Source organism: Vanessa atalanta, chromosome 27 (genome assembly GCF_905147765.1).
Source record: "Vanessa atalanta chromosome 27, ilVanAtal1.2, whole genome shotgun sequence".
In the NCBI taxonomy this organism is placed as follows: Eukaryota; Metazoa; Arthropoda; class Insecta; order Lepidoptera; family Nymphalidae; genus Vanessa; species Vanessa atalanta.
Genome location: NC_061897.1, coordinates 2,084,985 through 2,109,264, shown reverse-complemented (window position 1 = coordinate 2,109,264; position 24,280 = coordinate 2,084,985). Strand labels below are relative to the sequence as shown.

At 35.0% G+C, this 24,280-nt stretch overlaps 1 protein-coding gene across 4 annotated transcripts in view; it reads right to left on the bottom strand.

The window, feature by feature from the left end:
• Positions 1–4,351: 4,351 nt before the first annotated feature.
• LOC125074370 (WD repeat-containing protein 7) overlaps positions 4,352–24,280 on the bottom strand; it is a 129,692-nt gene continuing 109,763 nt past the window's right edge. For all 4 annotated transcript variants that reach the window (XM_047685677.1, XM_047685680.1, XM_047685679.1 and 1 more), the window contains 13 exons: positions 11,479–11,642; positions 10,592–10,755; positions 10,294–10,440; positions 9,847–9,989; positions 9,412–9,523; positions 8,986–9,112; positions 8,126–8,267; positions 7,719–7,778; positions 6,675–6,987; positions 6,345–6,522; positions 6,076–6,202; positions 5,520–5,690; positions 4,352–5,188 (listed from right to left, as the gene is read on the bottom strand). In XM_047685677.1, the coding sequence (XP_047541633.1) occupies positions 5,016–5,188; positions 5,520–5,690; positions 6,076–6,202; positions 6,345–6,522; positions 6,675–6,987; positions 7,719–7,778; positions 8,126–8,267; positions 8,986–9,112; positions 9,412–9,523; positions 9,847–9,989; positions 10,294–10,440; positions 10,592–10,755; positions 11,479–11,642 (2,021 nt within the window). In that variant the 3' untranslated portion in view covers positions 4,352–5,015. The remainder of the gene's footprint in view (positions 5,189–5,519; positions 5,691–6,075; positions 6,203–6,344; positions 6,523–6,674; positions 6,988–7,718; positions 7,779–8,125; positions 8,268–8,985; positions 9,113–9,411; positions 9,524–9,846; positions 9,990–10,293; positions 10,441–10,591; positions 10,756–11,478; positions 11,643–24,280) is intronic.

The following is a 24,280-nucleotide window of genomic DNA, read 5'->3' as shown; positions in this document are numbered from 1 at the left end:
CATAATTATCATTACTCCTCCTGCCGTTGGAATAGACTATATCAATAATATGGGGGAAGGGAGGGGGTGTATGGAATTTCATGATTGGTTGAGTAGTAGTTAATACGTGAAAGATTAACAAACATACTGACTTTCGTATTTATATTATTATTTTGGACACATTAACTAGACTATGAGGGTTTAGTCTGTAATTAAACTCTAATATATAAGGACCAGTTAAAATATTCAACAAAACGACTCGTTTAACTTACGAATAGTAAAACTGAGTAATTTATCACATAAATACGATCCGTTATTCGTATGTAGCAAGCCAATGGTAGCTGAATTACGCCTCGTAGATAATTAATTGTTTCTTGGATATGGTTACCGGGTATAAGATCGAGTGACATAATGTCAACAGTAGGAATACTATTGTATGTATTCTACTGTGTATGTGACGTCATAAAGTTAGTTGACCATTGGGTATAATATAAGATGATCACTTGACTTTCTAATTATTATTAAATAATATCTTTATATCTTCAGTAGTTTTTGTCTGGTGTTAAAATAGATAACAATCAAGTATCTTTTCTATATTGTCCTAGCTGTTCCAACCTCGATGTCTATGATCTTAGCCATATATTATTTATTAGTTCAGTGGTTTAGTCCTGATGATCTAACAAACAGATAGAGTTACTTTCGCATTTATAATATTATTGATCTTATAGACTTTAATTGTATCTATTGATTGTCATCGTACGACATAATAATATATATTAAAGACAAACTGCATTTATATGTATAACAAATTAGTATAAAAATGTATGTTATTCGTTAAATATATTGTATTGGGTGCTATTTAGGAGGTATAGATGTATTCACTCAAAAGCGCCACACTCCACGATAAATTTTCTTCGTGCGTTAGTATGAGTGAATGATACTCGTCACACAAGGCGTCTTAGTGTGCGTGCACACAGCGTAGATATGCAAATTATATTTGTTAATTTTATTATTTATTAAAAAATAATAAAATAACCATAAAGGACCCCTGTGTGCTCCTGTGAGGAAATACATCTGTATGCAAGTTTTGCACCTTCTGTATTGCGTCTGTGGTGTGATGTAAATTATAATTAAAAAAGAACATGTGTGTTTGATACGTATTTATTCGCTCAGACCTAAAATTGAGCCTCAAAATACTATTTTGTATAATTATTTAAGAACATTGTTAATTATTTTTATTTGTTTTAATATTTACTGTAGCAGATTTGAACTTTTTTTATATTTATATACCCCTTTAATACCATAGATTACATTTATATTTAATATCCTTTGTAAAATTTGTGCTTTGTAGATGAGAAAGTTAAGAAGACTAATAGTTGAACCTTGTGGAACTCCTTTGCGTAAGCTATCAGCGTTTGAATTTTAATAGTTTCATAAATATATTTTTTGCTTTTTGAAAACCTTTAATTGAAATTTACTTTTCATATCTGAGATATAAATTCTACTGTTAGTATTTTTTATACATTTTGGTAGTATATTTCTCATAAGGTACGAAATTGATTCATATTGAACTTATTTGGTAGTTCTAATTTCAAAATGAAAATATAAGCAAATATAGGGGTTATATAAACATATACTAGTTGTGTTTTTAAACAAAACAAAATTCTTTACATATGATATGATATACTTAGTTTAATGGCTTTTATAGTAAAACTAGGTAATCAATAATGGTTATTTCTGATGGTATTACTATGACTTTGTAAGTGTTAATTAATATATTAGTATAAAAAAATAAGTTCATGTAATACTTTCATGTGGTACTGTAATACAAAACAAAATACCTGTGCTAATATTTAAAAAAAAAATCTTGTTTAATTTAAACTTTGTTGAAGTTAAGTTTTGTTTGTTAATAAATTATATTAAGTTGCGTCTCCACAGAAGGTAAATTATTAATTTGTGTTGTTAGCACTTGTTGGTGACGAGTTTTAGTAATTATATTGTCTTGCAACATTCATAAAATTTGTTACTTTTTGTTTTTTTTGAAGTATTTCAAAATTTTGTTAAAACAATATCCCAAATTCAGTGGAAATTCTACGTTTGTTTTTTTTTTTTTGCTTAATATTGATTGTATATCTAGATTTAGAAACAATGATTGTAGTAAACTGGATGTAATAAATTTATAACTAAAACTTTGGATTTTTTTATTTCATATTTTATATTAAAATCATATTCAATAATCATTGACTTGCCGTCTTGCCAGTCGTACAGCTAAAAGCTATTAGTGGCAGGTATGGCGTGGTATTACATTATAAACTAAATCTTTTCTTTTTTTGAGACAGTATTTACATCTAAAATACTATCTCGAAAAGTGATCGGCTATTCTAAATATTTAAATGCTAACAAGTCAGGGCTGGGCCAAAACAAATTGCTTTAATAAAAATACAAATTGCAAATTACTTTCAAGTCGAGTATTTGAAAGACAGACAAATACGGTGTTTTAAATATTTTCATTTCAAATACAAATTATATTTAGACAATGCGATCGACAAAAGTGCCCTCCGCTACAGGGCCGGATCTACCATATGGCTTTTTGGGTAAGTCAAAGTCAAAAATAGAGGATAATGCGAAATAATGAATAACTTTATTAAATTAAACAGATCGTATGGCTTGCAGTCCATTAATTTAATTCAAGTCTACGTTCAGATATGTCTTAGGTGGGCCTCTAAGTAGTGGTATCCCAGTGCTTTAACATACTAGGCCCCAGTACTATGCAAAACTTTGTAAGTGCCTTTTTTGCGAGAAGTCCCACAAATTTTTCTAATGAGAAAAGTTTTGCGTTTGAGCGCCGGAAGTTTGATAGTTTGGCATTTGTATGTTGTTTTGTCACATTTAAGGTCCTTGTACTGGGTACTATACATACATACTTGAAAATATCATTTTGTTCATGTAAAATTTAGAATGCGGTACACATTTGGACCTGTATTTTACTTTAAGAAGTGAAGCTTCTTTACAAATGTAATTTGAATATCAATAAAAGGAAAACGCTCCAAAAATAAAAATCCAAATCTCTTTTCTAATGTGTGTGAATTTCACACACAATTTTTTTTGCTAAAAGTTACTTTCAGTCGGCATGGAAGTTGAAGGTCATAGGTATAGCTGAGCTTAACTCATTTTATTATATATTGTTAGAAACTAGCCCTAGCCTCCAATACGGTGCTACGTCATAGGATATCATAATTAATTATATCATTAATAATATCACATTATTATTAATATTACATATTATAAAACTTTAGTTAATATTATTTTACATGGAATAACATTTAATACCGGCGTGTAACACTATTTCTTATTTTAAAAGTGATTGAGCGTCATAAGGAAAACAATTGGAAGATTGTGATCATTGTAAAATTATAGAGAGAGAGATTGAAACATCATTGTACAACATAATTCTATTTTGCCATCCCGAACTACTGAAATTACAATATATATAATGTTCAAAATGATTGTTAAGATAAAAATATTGCGACATGACATATACGTGTTCATGCATAAAGTTAATCTTAGGAATCACTAAAATAACATGAAACAAGGATATTTTTTTTATTTCCGCATAAAAATTAAAACAAAAATATTTCAATAAGACATTTATTTAATAACATTAGCAACATTGATTACATTCAGCTAATAAACAATATGAATTGGACTAAATAATACTTTTTATTGATCACATTCGACAAAAAAATAATTTAGAAATAAAATACAATAATTGTAACTAAACATACTTCAACAATTTCATAGACATTTAAATTTCAAAAGGTTAATTTAATATAAGTGAATATTTTCTTACAATTATATTAATAATGTGATTTTTTAATACAATTAACATATATTAGAACTAAGTTAGTATTTAATGTTATTAATGTTCTTGAATTATTTTAAGTATTTTGTTAGTAATCATTAGTAAGCATTTTTTATTATATACTATATTCCAAAGAACAGATGAGTAAGGATTTAAAAAGCTAGTAGATTTACTTATACAATGCGTTTTGCTTATAGTTCTGTTATATTATACACCACAAACAGTTCTTGGTTAACATATATTTATTAATAATAAAACACTATTATTTTATACATCATCAACATACAAAAAGGGGAATGGGACTGCTACTCCTTAATACAGATAATTTTATGTCCTAGCTAGGAGTACAGAACTACACCCACCTGTTTGAAATGTAATTGTACAGACCAATTTTTGTAATAATTGCTATGTTCAATTTCTCTATTATGAATAAAGTTTATTATGATTATTCCACTTAACTACTTGTTATTATACATATATTTAAATTGCCGTAGTTCCGATAAGCCGATAAGCAACTTTGCAAGCCAAAACGCACTATTTTCCATGACATTTAATATTTTTGATCTCGACCAATCATGTTGAGTCATTTCAAGGTCAAAGTTTATTTACCTTTACTCCTCCTTCCATCGGAATCGACTATAGATTGTAACGAACCCTCGAAAAATGCATGTTTTTGTTTGTATTTATTACACACTTTGGAATGTGATGTTATGTTAAAAAGCAAGCGATCAAGAACACAATGAACGGATGGAGTTTCATAAGATTTTATTTTTATATATTATGTTAAAATTGATTTGTATTGTGTTATATATTTTATTAAAATATTAACTAGCTTAATTATTACGTATGAGAAAATAATTCACATCAATTATTATTTTTTACCAAAGATAATCTTGTGCGATTATGGTCGACCTGTACAGTTGAGAACTATTCAATCATATTAAAACACAGTTTTTGATATTAAAGTTCAATTATTCTTTTATATCAATTTATGTATCGATGTTAACTCATATTTAATATGAAGTTACCTGACGTCATCGGGTAAGTTTTCATTGAAAGGTAAGTTAGTATTAGATAAGGTTAATACATTTTTAATGTTAATATTTGCTACGTTATATTATGATAAGTAATTTAAAAACAGCTTTAGGTTACACTTTTAAATAATTAATAACATTTATACATTGAACCTAGTCTCCGAGCCGTCGGCCAGCATCAGGGTGACGGTTCTGGAGTTGGTCCACACGAGTCTCGCGAGTCTGGCCGGGTTGAGCCGCGCCACGTCCGCCATGGGCGCCGTGCTGTAGCACTTCACGCAACGCGTCTGCGCCGCGCCCAGGCCGAACATACCTGCACGGAGGCATATTTATGAACACGTTCAGGTCGAATAACAAAAAACATTGCTGTACACAATGTAATCGGATCGAGTGATAAAAATTTAAGACATCGCTTATATTTACAATAATAAACAATCAACACTGGGTGCCACATTTGGTAAATTTGATCGCTTTCTTTATAGATTCAAAGACATAACAATTTTATTTCAAAAACAAAACAAATATGTAACAGTAATTCGTCAAATTCCTTATTAAATCGAATGGCGATTATTGAAGCAAGTTCAAGTGCCAACGACTAGCCGTGATATAGGTTGGGCCCAAAGACGACCCGGCGTATGACTCACCCGCGGTACTCTGCCAGAAGGACAGGCGGTTGTCGGCCGTGGCGTAGGAGACGAGGTAGCGGCCGTCGGGGCTGAAGGCGCAGGCCGTGACGGGGCCGGAGTGCGCGGCCAGCGACTGGCAGCGCCCCGCGCGCAGCTCGTAGATGGCGAGCTGCCCCGTGTGGCTGCCCACTGCGAGACGCGGACGCCGCGTTACGGACAGGTCAATATTTACATTGCATTTGGTGGGCTCATGTTCTCCACATTATACACTTTGTGAATCCAAAATCTACCAGAAAGTGGGGTAGGACGTACTGATTCTCATAATAATATACTAAAAATATCATATTCACAGACAATATTGATACTAGTTATCATTAGTTAGTATTAAGATTTCTTAACAAATTAAATCCTAAAATTATTTTATTAACAAGGCACGTACCACATATGAGGTAAGTTTCAATTGAATAAGGTAACTCAGGTAAGTTTTTAGTTAAGGTTTTTTGCATCTACAGTTTTGGGTTGCGCTAAAATATTTAAATATTTTTAAATGATATATTTGTGAGTGGTAATATACCTGCGATTCTTCTCGTCGCGGGACAGTGGGACACTTGGTTGTACCGACAGATCGCCGGGAACACTTCGTTCAGACCTTTACTCTTGAGGTGCGACTGGTCCACGCAGTGGAGGATTATATCCATCACCTGTTCAGAATGGAGTTACATTTTAACATCGTTAGAATCTTCTTTTTATACACGAATGAAATCTAACTTGACTATTCCAATGTCGTCGAAAGAACTCTAGCCTACGAGGCCACGGACCCGGGGTCCTGCAACCGAGCCTCACCTCGACGAGCAGCTCGGCGACCTCGGCGTGCATGCGCTCGATGAGCAGCTCGATGCCGCGCAGCACCTCGGCGCGGCCGCGGTGCAGCGCCAGCGCCGCGGGGGGCGGGGGGGCGCCGGCCGCCGCGCCCGCGCAGCGCGCCACCTCGCGCGCCATCGTCGTGATGAACGCGGCCGGCCTGCGACATTATTGTGTAAATGTTCGGGGTCGGGATCGGATCTCGAGGAAGCCATAATTTGAACCGGTGCTGCACGAGTCCACCTGCACTGTGTGTGTCCACGAGGTGTGCGGTATGTGTGCGGGTGTGCGTGTGTGTGTGTGGCCACTCACCGCGCGGTCGCGATGAGCGTGAGCGCGTGGCGGGCCGTGCGGCACGAGTCGGCCTGCGGGGTGAGCGGCAGGCCGTAGGTCATGGACGGCACGAGCTTGTCGGCGTCGGAGCACATCTCGAGCAGGCCGAGCAGCACGTGGCTCACGTCGAGGTAGGGCTCCCACACGGCGAACCCGCGGCCCAGCAGGTCGACGGCGGCGCGGCGCAGCGGCGTGTGCGCGGGCAGGCGCGCGCAGCCCGGCGCCAGCAGCAGGTGCGTCAGCGCCAGCGCCGTCAGCCGGCCCAGGTTGTTGGACGCGCTCAGCGTGAAGCCTGCCGACGCGCTCGTGATGTAGGCAGGCGGACGGAAAACGGGCCACCCGATGTTGAATGGTGACCAAAACCAACGCGCCACCAAACTTGGGAACTAAGATGTTATGTCTCTCTTGTGCCTGTAGTTAGACTGGCTAACTCACCCTTCGAACCGAAACACACCAGTATTAAGTATTGTTATTTGGCGGTAGAATATCTGATGAGAGGGTGGTACTCACCCTGACGTTTTAACTGTGCCGTTTCAAAAATTCAAATTATAAAAAAAAAACATTGGTGAAGTAGGCATTTTATTCGATACAAGATTATACAGATGATAAAAAAGTGTGGAGTTCGTATTTGTTGACTTCCAGGCCGGATATATTACATACACATATAATTGTATTTAACTAACATGACTGTATTTTCTATTGTTGAAAAAGAGTAACTACTGAGTTACTTGCCGGTTCTTCTCGGTAGAATCTGCATTCCGAACCGGTGGTACCTTCACTTAATATAGTTTGTTAAATGACGATTCAAAAGTGCCTACTTGAATAAAGTATATATTGATTTTGATGGACTTGCACAAAGACCCCCCCCCCCCCCCCCCCACAAAATAGCTATTCCAGGTAGACGCGTTGTCTATTTTTATTAGCAACACAATTAGGCACACACTAAGACAAAATGTTATGTAATAAAAAAAATCACAGACGAATGAAAACTTTGAATTAGTTCTACAATATAATAATTTTTACCTTCGACAATAGAACTCTTCCTACTGTCACCGTCTTTGCGTCTTTTGTTACCAGCTGCGCCTGCAAAAAAATGGTTTTGATATTAAATCTTAGAGTTTAATTAAAACTTAAACTTGCCGACGTATCAAAACTAGCTAATGCTACATTTACGACGGGAGAGAGTTCCGATGCAGGAGCACCGGCTAGAAGTGTTTTCAAGGTTTGGCAATGGTAATACGGCCGACTTTAAAACTTTGGACCGGCCATCATTTTCTTGACGGAAAAAATAAATTACTTTTTAATTATTTAACCTGGAATTTGAACCCAAGATTCCACAATTAGTTGTTTTGTAAGCTATCAGTAGATAGACATAGTAGGTCTTACTAGACCAAAGCAATCCATCACTACCCAACTCTAACGGTTAATACCTTCACTAGCAATATCTTGGCCAAATTCAGCTCCAATGACACCTAAGAGCACTACGGCCGTCGTCTGCTTGCGTTTCAACTCAGCCAGAGACGAAGGCTTACGGACTATCTCCTCCTCTTCTTCCTCGAACTCTTCTTCTTGCTGAAAGAGAGATATGGATAATTTTATGAAGTATTTACTTTAAATTACACTCAGACCGATTTTTTATCGGAATAACAGTTTCGTCGACGTTCAAAACGCCATTTTTTCGCAAAATCCATAGTGAATATCATAGATTAATCGAGCTCTCGACCAATGACATCGCGTCAAACGTTGTTAATTTGGTTTTTCTCCTCTCATGGATGGAATGGGATGGGATTTACGTCATGTAATCAAAGAAAGACGTCGGCAATCATTTCGACTCGAATCAAATGCATTTATCTTACTTAGTAGTACTTAGTATTGTTTTGGCACAAGGAACACAATATCCTTGTTCACGAGATTGTGGCGCATTGGCAATGCAAGGAATGCTTAATATCTCTTACTGCGCCATCAGATGGCCTTTTTGTTGTTTTAAAAATAAGTACACAAATGTACTCTCATAATAACTGGGACGACAATACGATCAGCTTCACTTCGGGTACAGGATCGAACACTTTTGCTTTCCGGAGCAAGGGAATGTTGATGAACTGCTGTCATCTTGAGGTATCTATGGCACCATTATGTCTTTAGGCAGAAATTCTTGATATAATAACTCAATCTTTACTCGCCCAACTCGTTATTTTCAGATCTTGGAATTTTTAGACAATAAGATTTACTCAGCAACCAGACGAACGCGGCAATTTAAATATTCTATCATATAATTGTTTTTAGGACTCACGTCTCTAGCGACCTTCTCAGCTGGCTCCTTCTGTGCCGCGTGGGGATTGATGCTCTCCGTGTGAGTATACAGAGGTAGGAACTGCGCCCAATTATCAACCAGCGATTTGCGGCCTTTTGGACCTAACCTGGAAAATACGGTGTTTATTCGAAAACGAATTTAATTTAGGAAATTTGTGCTTAGCTTATTAAAATATAACTAACTATTGTACAGCTTAGTATTCACAATTCGTGGCCAATCTTGAACCATTATACTAATTATATTATAAGTAAGTTTGTATGTTTGTATGTTTATTACTCAATCAAGCTAAACGTCTGGATATCTGGATGAGAATGGAGATTGTATGAACTTTATTCCAACAAATTCGGGACGAGCTGGTGCTTATTCTTAATATGTTATAGTTTGGAGTAAGTATCAGTCACCAACCTGCCGAGCTCCGCGAGCAGAAGCGCCTGCGCCGCGTCCCGCACCTCCAGGCAATGGTGCTGCCACCTGCGCGCGAGCATCTCCACTTGGGGACGCTTGAAGCTCTTTGCACCTATGATGAATTTTTATTGGTTTTGTAAAAACTAACAGAATTTTATATTATATTTTAGAACAAAAAAAAACAGTTAAAATTATGAAAACCAGCAAGTCAACAAGTAGATACGATGTATTTTCAAATACTCAGCAGTTACTGGTAACTTTTGATTAGAATAACTCAGTAAATTCTTTATTGGCCCGAACCTGGATTGGACTCCAGTCCTCGCAATTCCTCGTTTACAAGTTAGTTGAATTTAATTTGTTAAATCTATAATAACTATTTGATCTTTTTTGAGAATACATTTATCTTAAGTTATTTCTAAATGTGTAGATACTAACCAGCGGCAACAACTTTATCAGGGAGCAGCACGCAGTGCAGCGTCGCCAGTAAAGACCAGCCTTGTTTGATGTGCGCCTGCTGCGCCGCCAGCTGTTCCTCACGCTCTTCATCACCAGCCCATGATGATGTACGGGTTGTAGGTCTGTGTATTTTATGCAATTACGAGATTTTAAAATTGCATTATATAATGCTAATTATCATATTACAATTCATTACAACATTGGAACAGTCAATAAAAAAAATTAACATAGAATCATACTTTGTAGAACACCAAAACTTATTTTTTGTAATAATTTGTTTATCGATCAAAGTTTTAATTGCAAACTGAATTTTCAAGATAACAATAATAATCAACACAATCATTTTTAGTAAGCGAATGTTTATATGTCGACTAAATCAAAGGCCTTATTAAAATCAATGATAAGAACTGACTAATTTTGTCGTACCTGTGTAGCCTTCTAGCGACTTCTTGCTCGGGTACAAAACTAGCGTTGCTCATCGACATGAGGGTGTTGGCGAGCGCCACGATGGACAGCAAGTGGTTGGTCGTAAGGGTCGTGCTGAGCTCCCAGTGCAACTTGGACGTGAATAATCTGTAGATCATTAAATATTATTGCATTTACATTCATCATGAATGAGATAAATTTATATTATTATTAAAAAATATTGTGTGAGTACCATTTGAAGCCGTCAAGTCGTTCAGAAGTAACATCAACTATTAAACAAAATAGATTCTATAAGTACCTGGTCAATTTCTCTTGACGTAATAATTCAACGGGAAGATCAGACGTTAAGAGTAATGGATCATCGGGAGCTGACGCGCAAGCCTCCGCCCAACCGCCCAGTCTGGTCGGAAGCTGCACGGCCATGTGACCGTGACGAGACACGACTCCGAAGCATACGGGCACCTTAAATTACAGGGAAGGTGACGATAATTTGTTGTCTTGTTAAGCAAATATGGCGTTAATGTTAGTTAATGTTAATATACTTTATTATCCATCACAAACAAAAATACAGAAATCTTAGGACTAAACGCAACAAAATAAAATATAACAAAAACAGAAATTATACTAAAAATAAAAACATAAATATAAACAAATATTTGACAAATATAAACAAATGTTGTACAAAGGGCGAACTAATGGTTAATTAGCCATCTCTTCCAGACGACCCAATGATAATAAAATAAATAATGGTAGTGATGACCAAGGCATGGCATATACTCCTAAGTATGCAAATAACAGACAGGCTTATGTACAGATACGCGTTTTTTTTTCTTTAACTTGACATATGCAACTTAACTCACTCACGAGATTTTGCATCAGCCATACGAGATACTGTATACAGACAAATTTAGAATACTCATTTAAAACCGAATTTATAATTCGATCGCTAAGATTCATGAGCTTTCTACTCGATCAACATAACTCAAATACATACGCGTTTTTTTTTTTTTTTATTTCTAGTCAGTTAGCAGACTGGCTAATAGGTTGATGGTAAGTTGTCACCACCGACATTGGTTGTCAGATATATGAATCATTTCTTACACCGTCAAAGCGTCATTTTTGGAACCAAATCAAATTATCGCTGTTTGGCAGTTGAACATCTAACGATTCAATTAAATATCATACCATTGGTCGAAGCAACCCGAGTTTGGACTCGCAGACTCTATCCAGATCCGGGTCCAGGCCCCAAGCGTGAAGCAGCGATATGAGAATCTGCGCGATCTCCATCGTGTGCGGTGGTTCCGCGAGCGACATGTCGCGGGGACGCTGACGCTTCGTTGGCGTGCCATCTGTAATAAAACAAAAACAATTTAAAAAAGATTTTAAATTAACATGGGTTTTTTCGTGAACAAGACATTCGTTGATAATGTCGAAATATCGAGCTCCAACAGATAAAAATAAAAAACCTGGTAAATATCCCGTTTTAAATACTGTTAGTAATTTAAAAAGAGTTACAATAAATTCTTTTGCAATAACTCATAAATACATCTAAACTTCTTATAATGCTAAAGCTGCGTTACCACTAGAGTAAAATTATCTTCTAAAGATGTAAATAATAAATATTTCAGTTTGTGATTATTATCGACTTTCTGGAGAAATTGCCAAATCTTTAAATGGAAGCGCACCTACACAACCGTGTATAACAATAATGTATATATGTGGTACCGTCGTTACTTCTGATTTTCCATAACACAAGTCCTTTAGCTACTTACATTGGGCTGAGAGTAATGCGTGTGATGTTGTCCAATATTTATTTATTTATTTATATTTATTATATATAAGCTGATTGTTATTTAATAAATTCTTCATTTAGACAGTGTGATTTACGGCCATAGGTCATCGGGATGACATCTGGTTACATATGTGAGTAGGCAATATATGTTCGTCTCAGCTATCGCCTTTAATTTGTGTGAAACAAATAACCATATAATAATAATAATGCTTAGGATTCTATAATATAACGATTTATAGAAAGTATCCTCACTACATATAAAAACTATTTTTAACCTACATCTTCGCTTCATGTTAGTTTTCGTAGGTGTGAGGTATAAAAAGTATCCCATATTTTTCCTTAGGGTTCCAGCTTGCTTATTACGAAATTTCATTTAATTCATACCAAAGTTTAGTGGTTTAGCCGTGAAAATGTAATAGAGTTATTTTCGCATTTATAATATTAAAAATATAAATGCTTTTTGTCTGTCAGCGTATCTTTCATCAGAGAGAGGAAGAAACGCTAAAATGCTTAATAGTAGTTTTGGGAAAAGAGGTTTACTAACTTAACTTTAATCCTCTTTTCCTAAAAGTACCATTTTTACTCTCTACTGATATAGATGTTTTTCGTAAAGTAAAATATAAGTCATTAATAGTAACACTCTAAAATGGTTCACTGCTGGGCTAACTCTCCTTTTGATAAAAATATTCGGAGATTATACCACCATACTGGTCCAATACACGTTAGTCGATTCACATGTGACAGATTTCATGAGTTTTCCTGCATCGTCTACGGTGTTTTAAATTTTTCGTCCGTTCAATGAACAAATGAAGATTAAGATTAAAGGTGCTTGTCTGGGTGTGAACCCGCAACCAAATGTTAAGATCCATGTATTCCTACAACTTGACCACCTTGGCACGAGTGTTGACATAGTTATCATTGTTTATCTAGTTATTATTGAAAAAATAACTATCGACAAGGCGGTCAAACTATAAGCGCACAGAACGCCGTTCACCTCGGAAACGGCACGCATTCGTCTGACCCCTATAAATGGTAACATTGATTATTTCTTCGCTATAGATAAATGCTTTAGATAAACGAACAAGCGAATTCCGATTGTTACAAAGCTAAATCTTTTGCGTATACATTTTCATCGGCAATATCGGATATAATAACTTTACACAGAGATTCGCACGCGGTTTTTGGGTTGCTTGTAAGGCGCTAGTCATTAAAAAGTACCCTATGTCCGCCATGGGAGTTCAACCTTGTTTCAAGCCAAATTTCATCAAATTCGTTTGGACGTTAAAGAGCAACATACAGACAGTTACTTTCGCATCTATACTATTAGTATAGATAGTCGGCATACGTCGCAAATGAGTCCATCCAGTTAGGAAGAAACAGTAGCTTATTACAAGATATTACTTTGTAAATGTCTGAATGTTAGGCTAAAGCCTGAGGAATGAGGAGCCTATTGTGAAGAAGGTCTTGAGCATGGATGTGGATGGATATATATGTAGGGGATGACCAAAGAAACTATGGATGGATTGTGTGAAAGACGATATTACTAGAAAGATCGTCAGACCGAGAAGTATTCAAGAAGAAGACATGCAGGAGGATGATAATATGTTATGTTAGACAAAAGCCTTCTCTACTTTTTATTTTGTCTTTTCACAGAACCAAGGTAGCTGTGAAGAACAAGTGAACTTTAAGCAAAGAAACCTGACTCTCGTAATCTGATAGAACTTCGACTCGACCGATGAGACTTCACATGGCAGGCAGTGCAAACATTATATTGATAACTTTTCGAATAAAAACTTATCACATGAGCATTTTTCAAGTATAAATATACTTCTGAGAAATCATTCAAGGAAATATATCGCATTCGTTGTTCATTTGAAATTTATATGATGACTCAGTCGAGTTGATAATTTCATTTAAATTTAAAATGCCTATATTTTTTGTGCCGCCATTTTAGGTAAATCGTAATCGACACGAAATGGCGGACGTCGACAAATTATAAACAGACATAAAATAATCCGTATAAGACCAAATTATTCAAATAATCGTCGTATAAAATAAACAAATTAACAAGAAGTATTTAGTTTTTTCTCTAAATATATCGGATCGGCAAGCGAATTAAATTGCCCATGTTACTTCCGGCTGAACGTCAAGGTGTATTGGTTGGTATAAAATTATTTAGTTACGTAAAAAAAAACTATTTCCTTATTACTTATAGGAATCAAATTACGAATATAATAGGCAGTTATTTTAATTTATTACACTTTGCTGTAGGCACGATATTGTGTTTTGGATTTATTTAACTCGACATTAAATAATTTTGTGGTTTACCAAAAACTAAAAGCCCGTCAATGTGCTACTCTCCGTTTGAGGAGAAGGAGCTTAGAAGCTAATGTAAAAGAAAGTTATTTGTTAATTAACTGCTGCAAGTTATTTGTACGGTATATTTATATAAGTTGTATGTATCACTCTTGAAATAATTTAATAACGTTTTTCTCTTTATTGGTTAAGTTAAGAATTAAAGTAAAACAATACAGTAATGTAAAATAATGTTATAACAACGTTCCCGCTTCCAGCGTATCCAGAAGAGAGCTTAAATTTCCCGCCAATGTTTTCTTTTTTTTTTTTAATGTTGCCCGCTTCAAAAATCGTAGCGACAACACTAATTTCGCCATGTTACTCCAATAAGTGATGGCAGATACACGTGTGGTAGAATTTCATTGAAATCAGACACATGCAAGTTTTCTTAAGATGTTTTCTAACGTCAATACATTAGCCAAGTTTGAACACAAGTTTGAACAATCTTCGATTAAAGATCAGATGGCTTTATTAATTAAAACTAATTTTAAACCAACCAACAGGCACATACTACGCAGAGTCTCCATCTGTGGATGTAGTAGCAAGAAATTTTGAACTCAAGTTAAGAAACTTGAGTTCAAAATTTCGTATAAAAAAAAAAAAACAAAAAAATAACATAACGTTAGAGATTACTGAGAAAAGATTTAAAAAAAAAAACATCTCCAAGCTGAAAATTTTAGTATGAAATCATCATTTCTGAGACTCGAAATATCGGTGTGTTTAGGCTTCTGTCGATAGTCAGTTGTGTCAATATTTACCCCTATTGACATTTTAGGGGATGACTTATTGTAAAGGAAATCTATCATTTTATACAGATATTTTTGATCGTTGGCATATAGCAAAAACGGTTTCACGTGATTAAATACCAAATACCGAGCTGTTACTGAAAATAATTTAAGAAATAATCCCAATTACTTTTAACAGCTCCGAACTGGTATTTAACCCTAGGGTCTCGGTAGCTACAGACGGATAAGCTAGCTACTGCACCGATACCCTAAAGGTCAAATCATTGATTGGCATATCTGGTCCCGTTATGTATCCGATCATTGGTCAACATTTACTAGAATATGACATCTGATATTGTGGTTGTAGCTTTGATATCAATTTATTGGTATCAGTTTAACAGTTCTGTGTGAACAAATATTTGGTTACATATAGTTAGTGTTTAAGTTAAAAAGATATGATTTATTTAGTAACACATTAAAACATTAACAGCCTTTAAATTTCCCACTGCTGGTCTAAGTCATGGAGGAGAAGGTTTGAAGCATATTCCACCACGCTGCTCCAATGCAGTTTTATGGATACTCATGTTTCAGAATTTCGGTGAAATTAAACACATGTAAGTTTCCTCACGATGTTTTCCTTCACCGCCGAGCACGAGATGATATGATATTATAAACGCAAATTAAGCTCATGAAAATTCAGTGGTGCTTGCCTGGGTTTGAAACTCAATCATCGGTTAAGATACACGCGTTCTAACTATTTGGCCATCTCGGCTCTTTGTATATCCTATTTTACGTAACCCCGTAAATAAAATATCTCGTGGTTGTAGGGTTTTGTGCAAGCGGCAAACCAAGCAGTATTTACCAGTGTTGTGTTCTAGTTTCAAGGGCGAGTAGGCCAGTGTAACGAGTCATAGTGACATAACATCTTAGTTCCCAAACTCGATAGCATATTAACGATTTAAGGAAGTTACATGGACATGCGCGGTTGTGTTTGCCTACTGCCAAGCTATCTACCTATTGTAAACTTAAAAAAAAAAGCAGTTTATAGTTCGGTCGTTCATTTGAGATCAAACCAGCCCATTGATATCCGAATTATACATATTTGCTTGCAAATTGGAGCGAGATATTACAAGCAGGTTAAAATCAACTTTCTAGAATTGTTTACATACTATGTTACATATATATATGTATATACAAGTAGAACTTATATGAATCATGATATAAAATAAAACCACTACTAATAAGATATTCTAAGCAATGCTAAGAATTTTTATGTTCCTGTTTGAAGGGTGAGTGAGCCAGTGTAACCAAAAGCTTGAGGGACATAACATCTTAGCTCCCAAGGTTGGTGGCGCATTGGCGATGTAAGGAATGGTTAATATTTCTTACAGCGCTAATGTCAATGGGTGACCACTTAACACCAGGTGATCTAATTTCCCGTACGCTAATCTATATCATAAAAAGGTACGTCTTAATCCAGGGTGCAGGGGTGCAAAAACCCCGGACACCGTTCGTTGTCTCCTCGCCGATGACAGTCAAATCTTGTATCATTAGTGAGGAAAGACTCTTAACAATATTTTCGTCGGGACTTCAGGATTTCAGTGACAAACAAACGTACAGAAAATTACATATATAGAAAGATACTTCATCACTTTGTACTGAATTTCATCAAATTCGGAGTGGTTTGGCCTTGAAAGACTAACAGACAAACAGACAGAGTTACTTTCGCATTTATACTATTAGTATCGATTATTCGTTAATAATACAATAGAATATTAATTAATACGTAAATAGGTCGGTAAGAGGGCGGCCGGAGCTTTCTATGTAGTTGAGAGAATGCACGGGCGTGGTCCCGAACCTTGAGATCAGGTTATTGGTAAAAGGTATGTCCATTATAGTGGCCGGCATTGCCATCTGTTGCTGGCGCACGGCGCAGGCGTGTTGTGCGGACGGAAGTTTAACGTACAGATTAAAAATAAACACTCAAACGATACACTTACAAGCTAACGCAACGAATTTATTAAAATACTCGTACACAGGTTGAATTTTGATACACTCAGCCAATATCGAGCACATTCTTGGTACGACCTTCACGTTTAATTATGGGGGAAATTTACGAAACAATCTTTTACCATACAAATATTGGTAGTAAAACAATTATTACCTTTATTAATTTATATAAGGATGATAAATTTTAAATAAAACCTAGTCATACAAAATAAACATGGGAAAAAGAGCAATGTCTGAATGCAGACACATGTGCAAACCTCATACCGTCACTCTCAGACAGACAGAGATATCTATCATGTACATTATTAAACGGCTCTCTGTTTTGTAACCTAGAATCTAGGTTGCAATCTAGGTCTTAGATGATCGGTTGAGTAGTTAAAAAGTGAAAACGTAACAAACAAACAGATAAACAATCTCACTTTTTCATAATATAAATTTAAGGTATGGAAAAGAATTGACAGTAGACTCTTTTTTTAATCTGTTTTTTCTTGGGACTTTTTAGTGACAAAGCTAAAGTCCCATCGTTCCCTTACTAAAATTTCCACTTATAATCTTATTTTAACTTAAACTAGTTAATCATTTTTGCCATATCTGAGTCGGGTAAAGACAGTGCGCTTTGAAAATCGCCGACATCCTTTAAATTTACATCGATACGTCGCGTAAACTCCTGTCCCGTGGCAGCATTTCGGGCACATTCCACTAGGAAATGACGTATGTTATCCTCTACCCCACATAAATAACGACAATGTACTTTGACGACCTATTCTTACTATAATTAGATTTAATGACGTCACCTGAGACCTAAGATGGCGGACGCCAGGGCAATATTGTAAAGCCCGTCCGTCATACCCGGACCTTATAATAAGTTTTCAAGCTAAGTCCTATAAACCGTATATAATTAAATTAAATGGTTATTAAGTTAATAACATATTGTCTCAGCTGATCATTTATCAAGCTGGCGCTGTTGCAACAGATATTTTCATCTAAAATGAATCAATGCTACCAACCTCTTAGAACATAAAAGACAGACAAAGGAGGTTTTATTCAATTGAAACTTTTTACATGACGATTTGATATATTAGAAAGAAATTTTAAGGACGCTTCACGTTTAGACAATTACATGAGGGAGAAGGACGATATGACGTATAGAATAGAAAGAGAGCTATATAGTTTAAGCAGTTTCACGTGAAAAGTGCTGCAAGCGCAAGTTTAAAAAAAAAGTTGATATTACTTTGATTTTTAGTACAATAGATAAATGTCTGTATGTTTAATACGTAATCACAATAATACATTTTTTTATTATACATAGGTCAGTATTTAATTTAACAAAGCGGGCTATGTAACAGCTATGTCAATGAGCATATTACACGATAATGACTTTTGACCGTAAAGAGAGAGAAAAGAAAGCATGATAGAGAACCTTCATTGTGATGTGAGAATAAATTATAATTCCTAGCTGTCATTTTTAAAAAAAATCAAAATTATTTAAAAAAAGAACTCGTTATACAAAGGAAAATCTTTATAGACAATAAATTCGCCGTTTTGTTTAATGTTAGGTAGTTTTTGCTTTGACTATATAAGTAATAATATATAACTGCAATGCTTCTACATTGAATATTTAAAATTCATATTCGCCTGTTTGTATGTTTGAGGCAAATCTTTAACGATATTCTTAATCAATTTAAATTCAAATCTCAGACAACGAAACGAGGCTCAATAAATTGTATTCCCGCTACAATGAGACCACATAAAAACATTTATTTATCGACATTTAAGAGATTGCTTTAGTAAGAAAAACAAACATAACAAAGATAATGACCGAAATGGCACAACAAGTGATCTTTTAGTGACGTCTACTATCGCCTTATATAAACTATCTTACTATAAAACCAACGATATACATTTATAGGTCAATTCGATACATTATATACAAACATATATAAACCGCAGCTTCAACCGTGCGATATTTGATAATTGAATAAAATTGACGCACACAAACTTTCACCCACCCTCGAGGGGTAAATGAAAAAGGGAAGCCCCAATTCATTAGTGCTAAATTTCATCAAGATCTGTTCAGTGGCAGTTGTCAGAGCGTAACAGACAGACAAGATATGTCTTTGCATTTATCATATTAGTAGTTAATGTATTACAAAATAATCTCACATCGTTAAGTGTAGTTAGGCTGTAGATACGTTATACAAAGATTCTTAAAAGAATAAACCATCTTCAAATTAGGCTAATTCGTCAAGAATGCACAAACATTACTGAAGCTAACGAAAAGTTCAATTATATTGAATTCTATATATAAATGATGGATTCCCATGTGGCTGAAATAAGAAATTTAATCATTTTTTTTCTAAAGTCCTGAAATTCGATCGCAACAACAACTAGATCCAATAAACCAAACACTCGAAAATACACAACATCATCAAAATCAGTTCAGACGTTTAGAAGTTCGGTGACAAAGATGATAATTGTGTTGTCCTGACCGATTTTGGCCACGCTGGCAAATCTCAAGAGGGTCTACTCCGCCAACTGCACAGGACATATTAAAGTGCACAAGTGTGCGCTAACGCAGTTCCACTCTCAATTCCTCATAATCCGAAGAGCCGTCAAATCCGACAGGACCGGAAGAGTTCAGACAGGACCAATGTCTTTACGTGCTTTCCGAGGCACGAGAGTGTGCACACTTCTAGCCTCTAGACTCAAAACCTGTTACTGAAAATATTTCGATAGTAAAACCCAATTACCTAAACCCAAAATTTTATTGGCCCGACCTGGGGTTTCAACCTAAGAGACTCGGGACCAAACGAGTCATATTAAGATACAGTAACACAGGTGGAGCCGGGACATTTTATAGTTAAGAGTTCCATAACCTTGTACAAGTGAATTGCCTCAGACAAGTTATAATAAGTGTACCAGTTATATTAATGACTGCTGTCTTAATGTCTGTATGAGTCAGGTCGTTCCATACGGAACTGTTTAAGGACATAATTTTTTTTATTATTTATTTGTTGATAAATCAAATCAAGCTAAATATTATTCATTCAAGTAAACTCATGTTGAGAAAGTAGATTCTACCGAGAAGAACCGACAAGAAACTCAGTAGTTGCTATTTTCCAACATTTTCATTACTGATGACAGTAAACAGTAATATCTTCTTATATATCCTGCCTAGAAGTCAATAAATACTAAGTCTACGCATTTTTATCTTCAATATAGTCTTGTATTGAGTAATGTTTCTTATTCATCAATGGTTTTTTGTTAAGAGCTTTAAATTTTTTAATACGTCAAGTTAAAATGTCACAGATAACATACACACACTATAAATCCAACGAATGTTAACAATTTGTTAAGTCATAAAATAGATTGTGTTAAACTTACAACGACAAAAGAAAAATAATATTGATCATGGACTCAAAAAAATTATACTTTTAAATATTTTTAATGAATATTTTGTCCGATATCAGCGATGTTTTTTTAGGATTTTTTAAATACATTCTATTATTAAGAGTATAAACTATTGAAGAGTATTTTGTGTTTTAGTTACTAATAAATATTTGGCTCATAAAGTCTTTTGGAAAAATCAAGAGATATTTTTTTATCTTCCAGCTATCCTGACAAATAGACCACCTGACGCCAAGTGGTCACCACCGCTCATAGACATTGGCACCATAAGAAATGCCAACCAGTTTTATATTGTAATATATTTTATAATAATTAAACCATATATTGCGTCATTTGAGAAAAGGAGTCTCCGTAGAACCTACTTGGCAGATAGAACACGTGATACTTAAACGAGAGTTTGATGCTCAATTTCGATTAGATTATCAAGGATTTATTTTTCATTGTACGAAAATTGCATTTATTAGATGCGATACTGCCACATATATTAACACTTTTAAGGTTAAACAGCGTGGTAGATAAAGTTCCAAAACCTTCCCTCTAAAAAAATACTTTTCCCAACAATGGGTATTTTCAAAGATATCAAACATTAAATATATTCAATCTGTTAAAATTTTCTTTTTTTATTTTTTTTATTTTGGCTTTTATTTATGCCAAGATTGGGCACAGATTATTTCGCAAAATTTTCTTTTGTTCTCTTGTCAGTCAGTTATTGAACGTCAGAATTGAACCTTATCGCACGTCACATCTTTTTTATCATAATCTGTGTACTAGATTTTTAATCTGTTGAAACATTTGAAAGTGTTCCATTTGATTCGACTGATAAAATCAAATTTTATTTTTAATTTTATTTGAAAATGGAACGTACCAGACGCCACTATAAATATCTACGACGATAAAATTCGCGCCTTTTCGATTTTTAACCTTAAGATTGACCTGTAAAGTTTATTTTATAATTTGTTAAGTTTATTTTTACGTGAATCGTGATGATTTTCAGATGAAAAATAAAAGTGTATAAGGAAATTTGAATACAAAAATTTTACATTATAAATCATTTTAGAATCACTTAAAAATTTTTTTTTTTAGTCGCAAATGTTGATTGCCGACAAACGCCATCTTTAATCCGCCGTGTTTAATTCCTAACGAAGTCTTAGTTATTGAGCAGTTAACAATCTAAAATCTCTCGTATTTCAAAATCTAATCCAAGAAAAATACACAAACTTTAGACGAATTATTATCTTTTGTTACCTTTGTAATCGAGTAAGTTATCAAGATTTGTAAAAAAAAAAAAAAATAATAATTTCACAATAATGTTGCAAAGGTAGCGTTTCTCACACGTAATGGTTTTTTAAGATCGTATCTAGCAAATTGAGGTACGTAAAAGCTTACGTAGACTCCTTATAAGGTTATAAACGAAACACGTCAGTTTGAAATCAGTATGTATTTTGTTTGATATGCAATTTAATTCATTTAATGACTTCGGACCAGTGTTCGAAAATTGTGAATGAATGTGATATTGCAATTGTTTCCAATTTTCATGTTGAATAAAAAATAAAAAAAAATTAAGTGTATATAAAAGCACTTTTGAATCGAAAGTATTGCATTAAACTTTTTGTTTACGGGCCACCTGATTGCTAGTGGGTACCACCGCCTGTAAATATTGGTGCTGTAAATATTAACAACCCCTTTCATCGCTAATACGCCACCGAGCTTGAAAACTAAGATGTTATATGTCTGTGCATGTCGTTACACTGGCTCACTCACCTTCTGTACTGATACGCAACAATACTAAGTATTTCTGTTTGACGGTAAAATATTTGACGAGTCATCCACTCATGTCTACTCAGATGGGAATACACAAAGATCTACCACCAGGTAAGTTAGTAACAGCCAATAAATATCCCAATCCCAAGGCTGGGCAAAAGCCTCCTGCCGGAGAAGACTAATGACTACATTACGAAACGTAAATCACGTGCATATTTTAGAATAAATTTCTTATAGTTTTAGCATTGCACTGATAATCTTAAAGTTGTACGCCTCGGGAACAATATGTTCGTGGAATAAAATATCAAGTTACGCAAACTTAGACCTCGCACGAACTATAGTTCTTCGATAAGACATATAACACGTGAGTGTTACTTAAGAGATGCATCTGTACGAACGGTGATCTAGAAAAGTATCAACTACAGTCTATTCCAGCCGCAAGAGTACAAAAGCCAAACAGCATTTGACAGCAAATTGACGCGATATCATTGGTCGAGAGCTTGATTAATCTTTGATATTCATTATGGATTTGCATAAAAATGGAATCTTCGACGAAGCTGTTATCGGAACTTTGGAAGTAAAATGAATGGTGATATGAGTCGTTATTTGGAATCGTGTTTTGTTATAACTAATGATATATTCACCAAGAACTGTTCGTATTGTACGAGCTATTAGCAAATCGCTTGAGATACATAAATCTAAAGCCTCAGGGGTCTTCAAACTATGTTCCGCGAGTAATACTAAACCGCTTCTTATTGGTAACAGAATATAAATAATATCTAGCGCAGACAAACTCTCTCTATACCCTAAACGACCGGAGACTCTTCAGGTCCAAGACCAACATATTTACGAAATTACAGGAGTGTAACACTTGTGACTTCCTAACTTCGAGCTGCTGATAATTTCTGAATTACATTCATCATCCCAAACTGGAATTTCAACCCAGGCTTTAAAAATCTGCAGCATTATAACCTAGCTACTAGATCAACGAAGCATTTTCCAAAATCTCATAAAATAACGAGGTTAGGGCGAAGGATAAATTGTATTACAATCATTTACACGCCTCTTGTTTTAAATACCACTGGTGGATGACGTGTAGCAACTGTAGCGGCGTCATCACTGTGATATAGGTATATTATGCATGAATGAGATCAACACCGACCGGTGCCAACGCGCTCGGTCCTAAGTACTTAGTGTTTATTAAAAAGGATTTATATAAATATTTAAATACTTGTTTCATAACGGTATTTTGCCGCCAAACAACAATACTAATTTATGTGTTCCGGGTTGAAGGGTGAGATAGTGTAACTATAGGCACAAGGGACATGATATGTATAGTTCCCAAGGTCGGCGTATTAAGGAATGGTTAATATTTCTTGTATCGCCAATATCCATGGGCGGTCATGACCACTTACCATCAGGTGGCCTATATCAAAAAAAAGTTTAACATGCGTAATATATATGAATGTTTATTTTCTATTTTATTTATATGCAACGGTTTACGATTGGCTGAATATCTTCTTTATATAGTATAAAACAAAGTCGCTTTTTCTGTCCCTATGTCCCTTTGTATGCTTAAATCTTTAAAACTACGCAACGGATTTTGATGCGGTTTTTTTAAATAGATAGAGTGGTTCGAGAGGAAGGTTTTTGTATATAATACAAAGACAATATAGTTAAGTAACACTGATAATTTTAAAACTTTCTAATGTGATGTCGTAAATTTATACATTTTTTTCGCTTACATTGTAAACGCTGGCTGAACCCTACGAGATAGATCAAAATAATGTACTTCAGTATTGTACACCTTAAAACGGTCTTCAAAAAAGTCCGCGATGGTATATGTCTATCTCTTAAAGATTACCCACATTGCACCCGTGCAAAGCCGGGGCGGGTCGCTAGTTACACAATAAGACAATGTTACTAAAGTTATGAA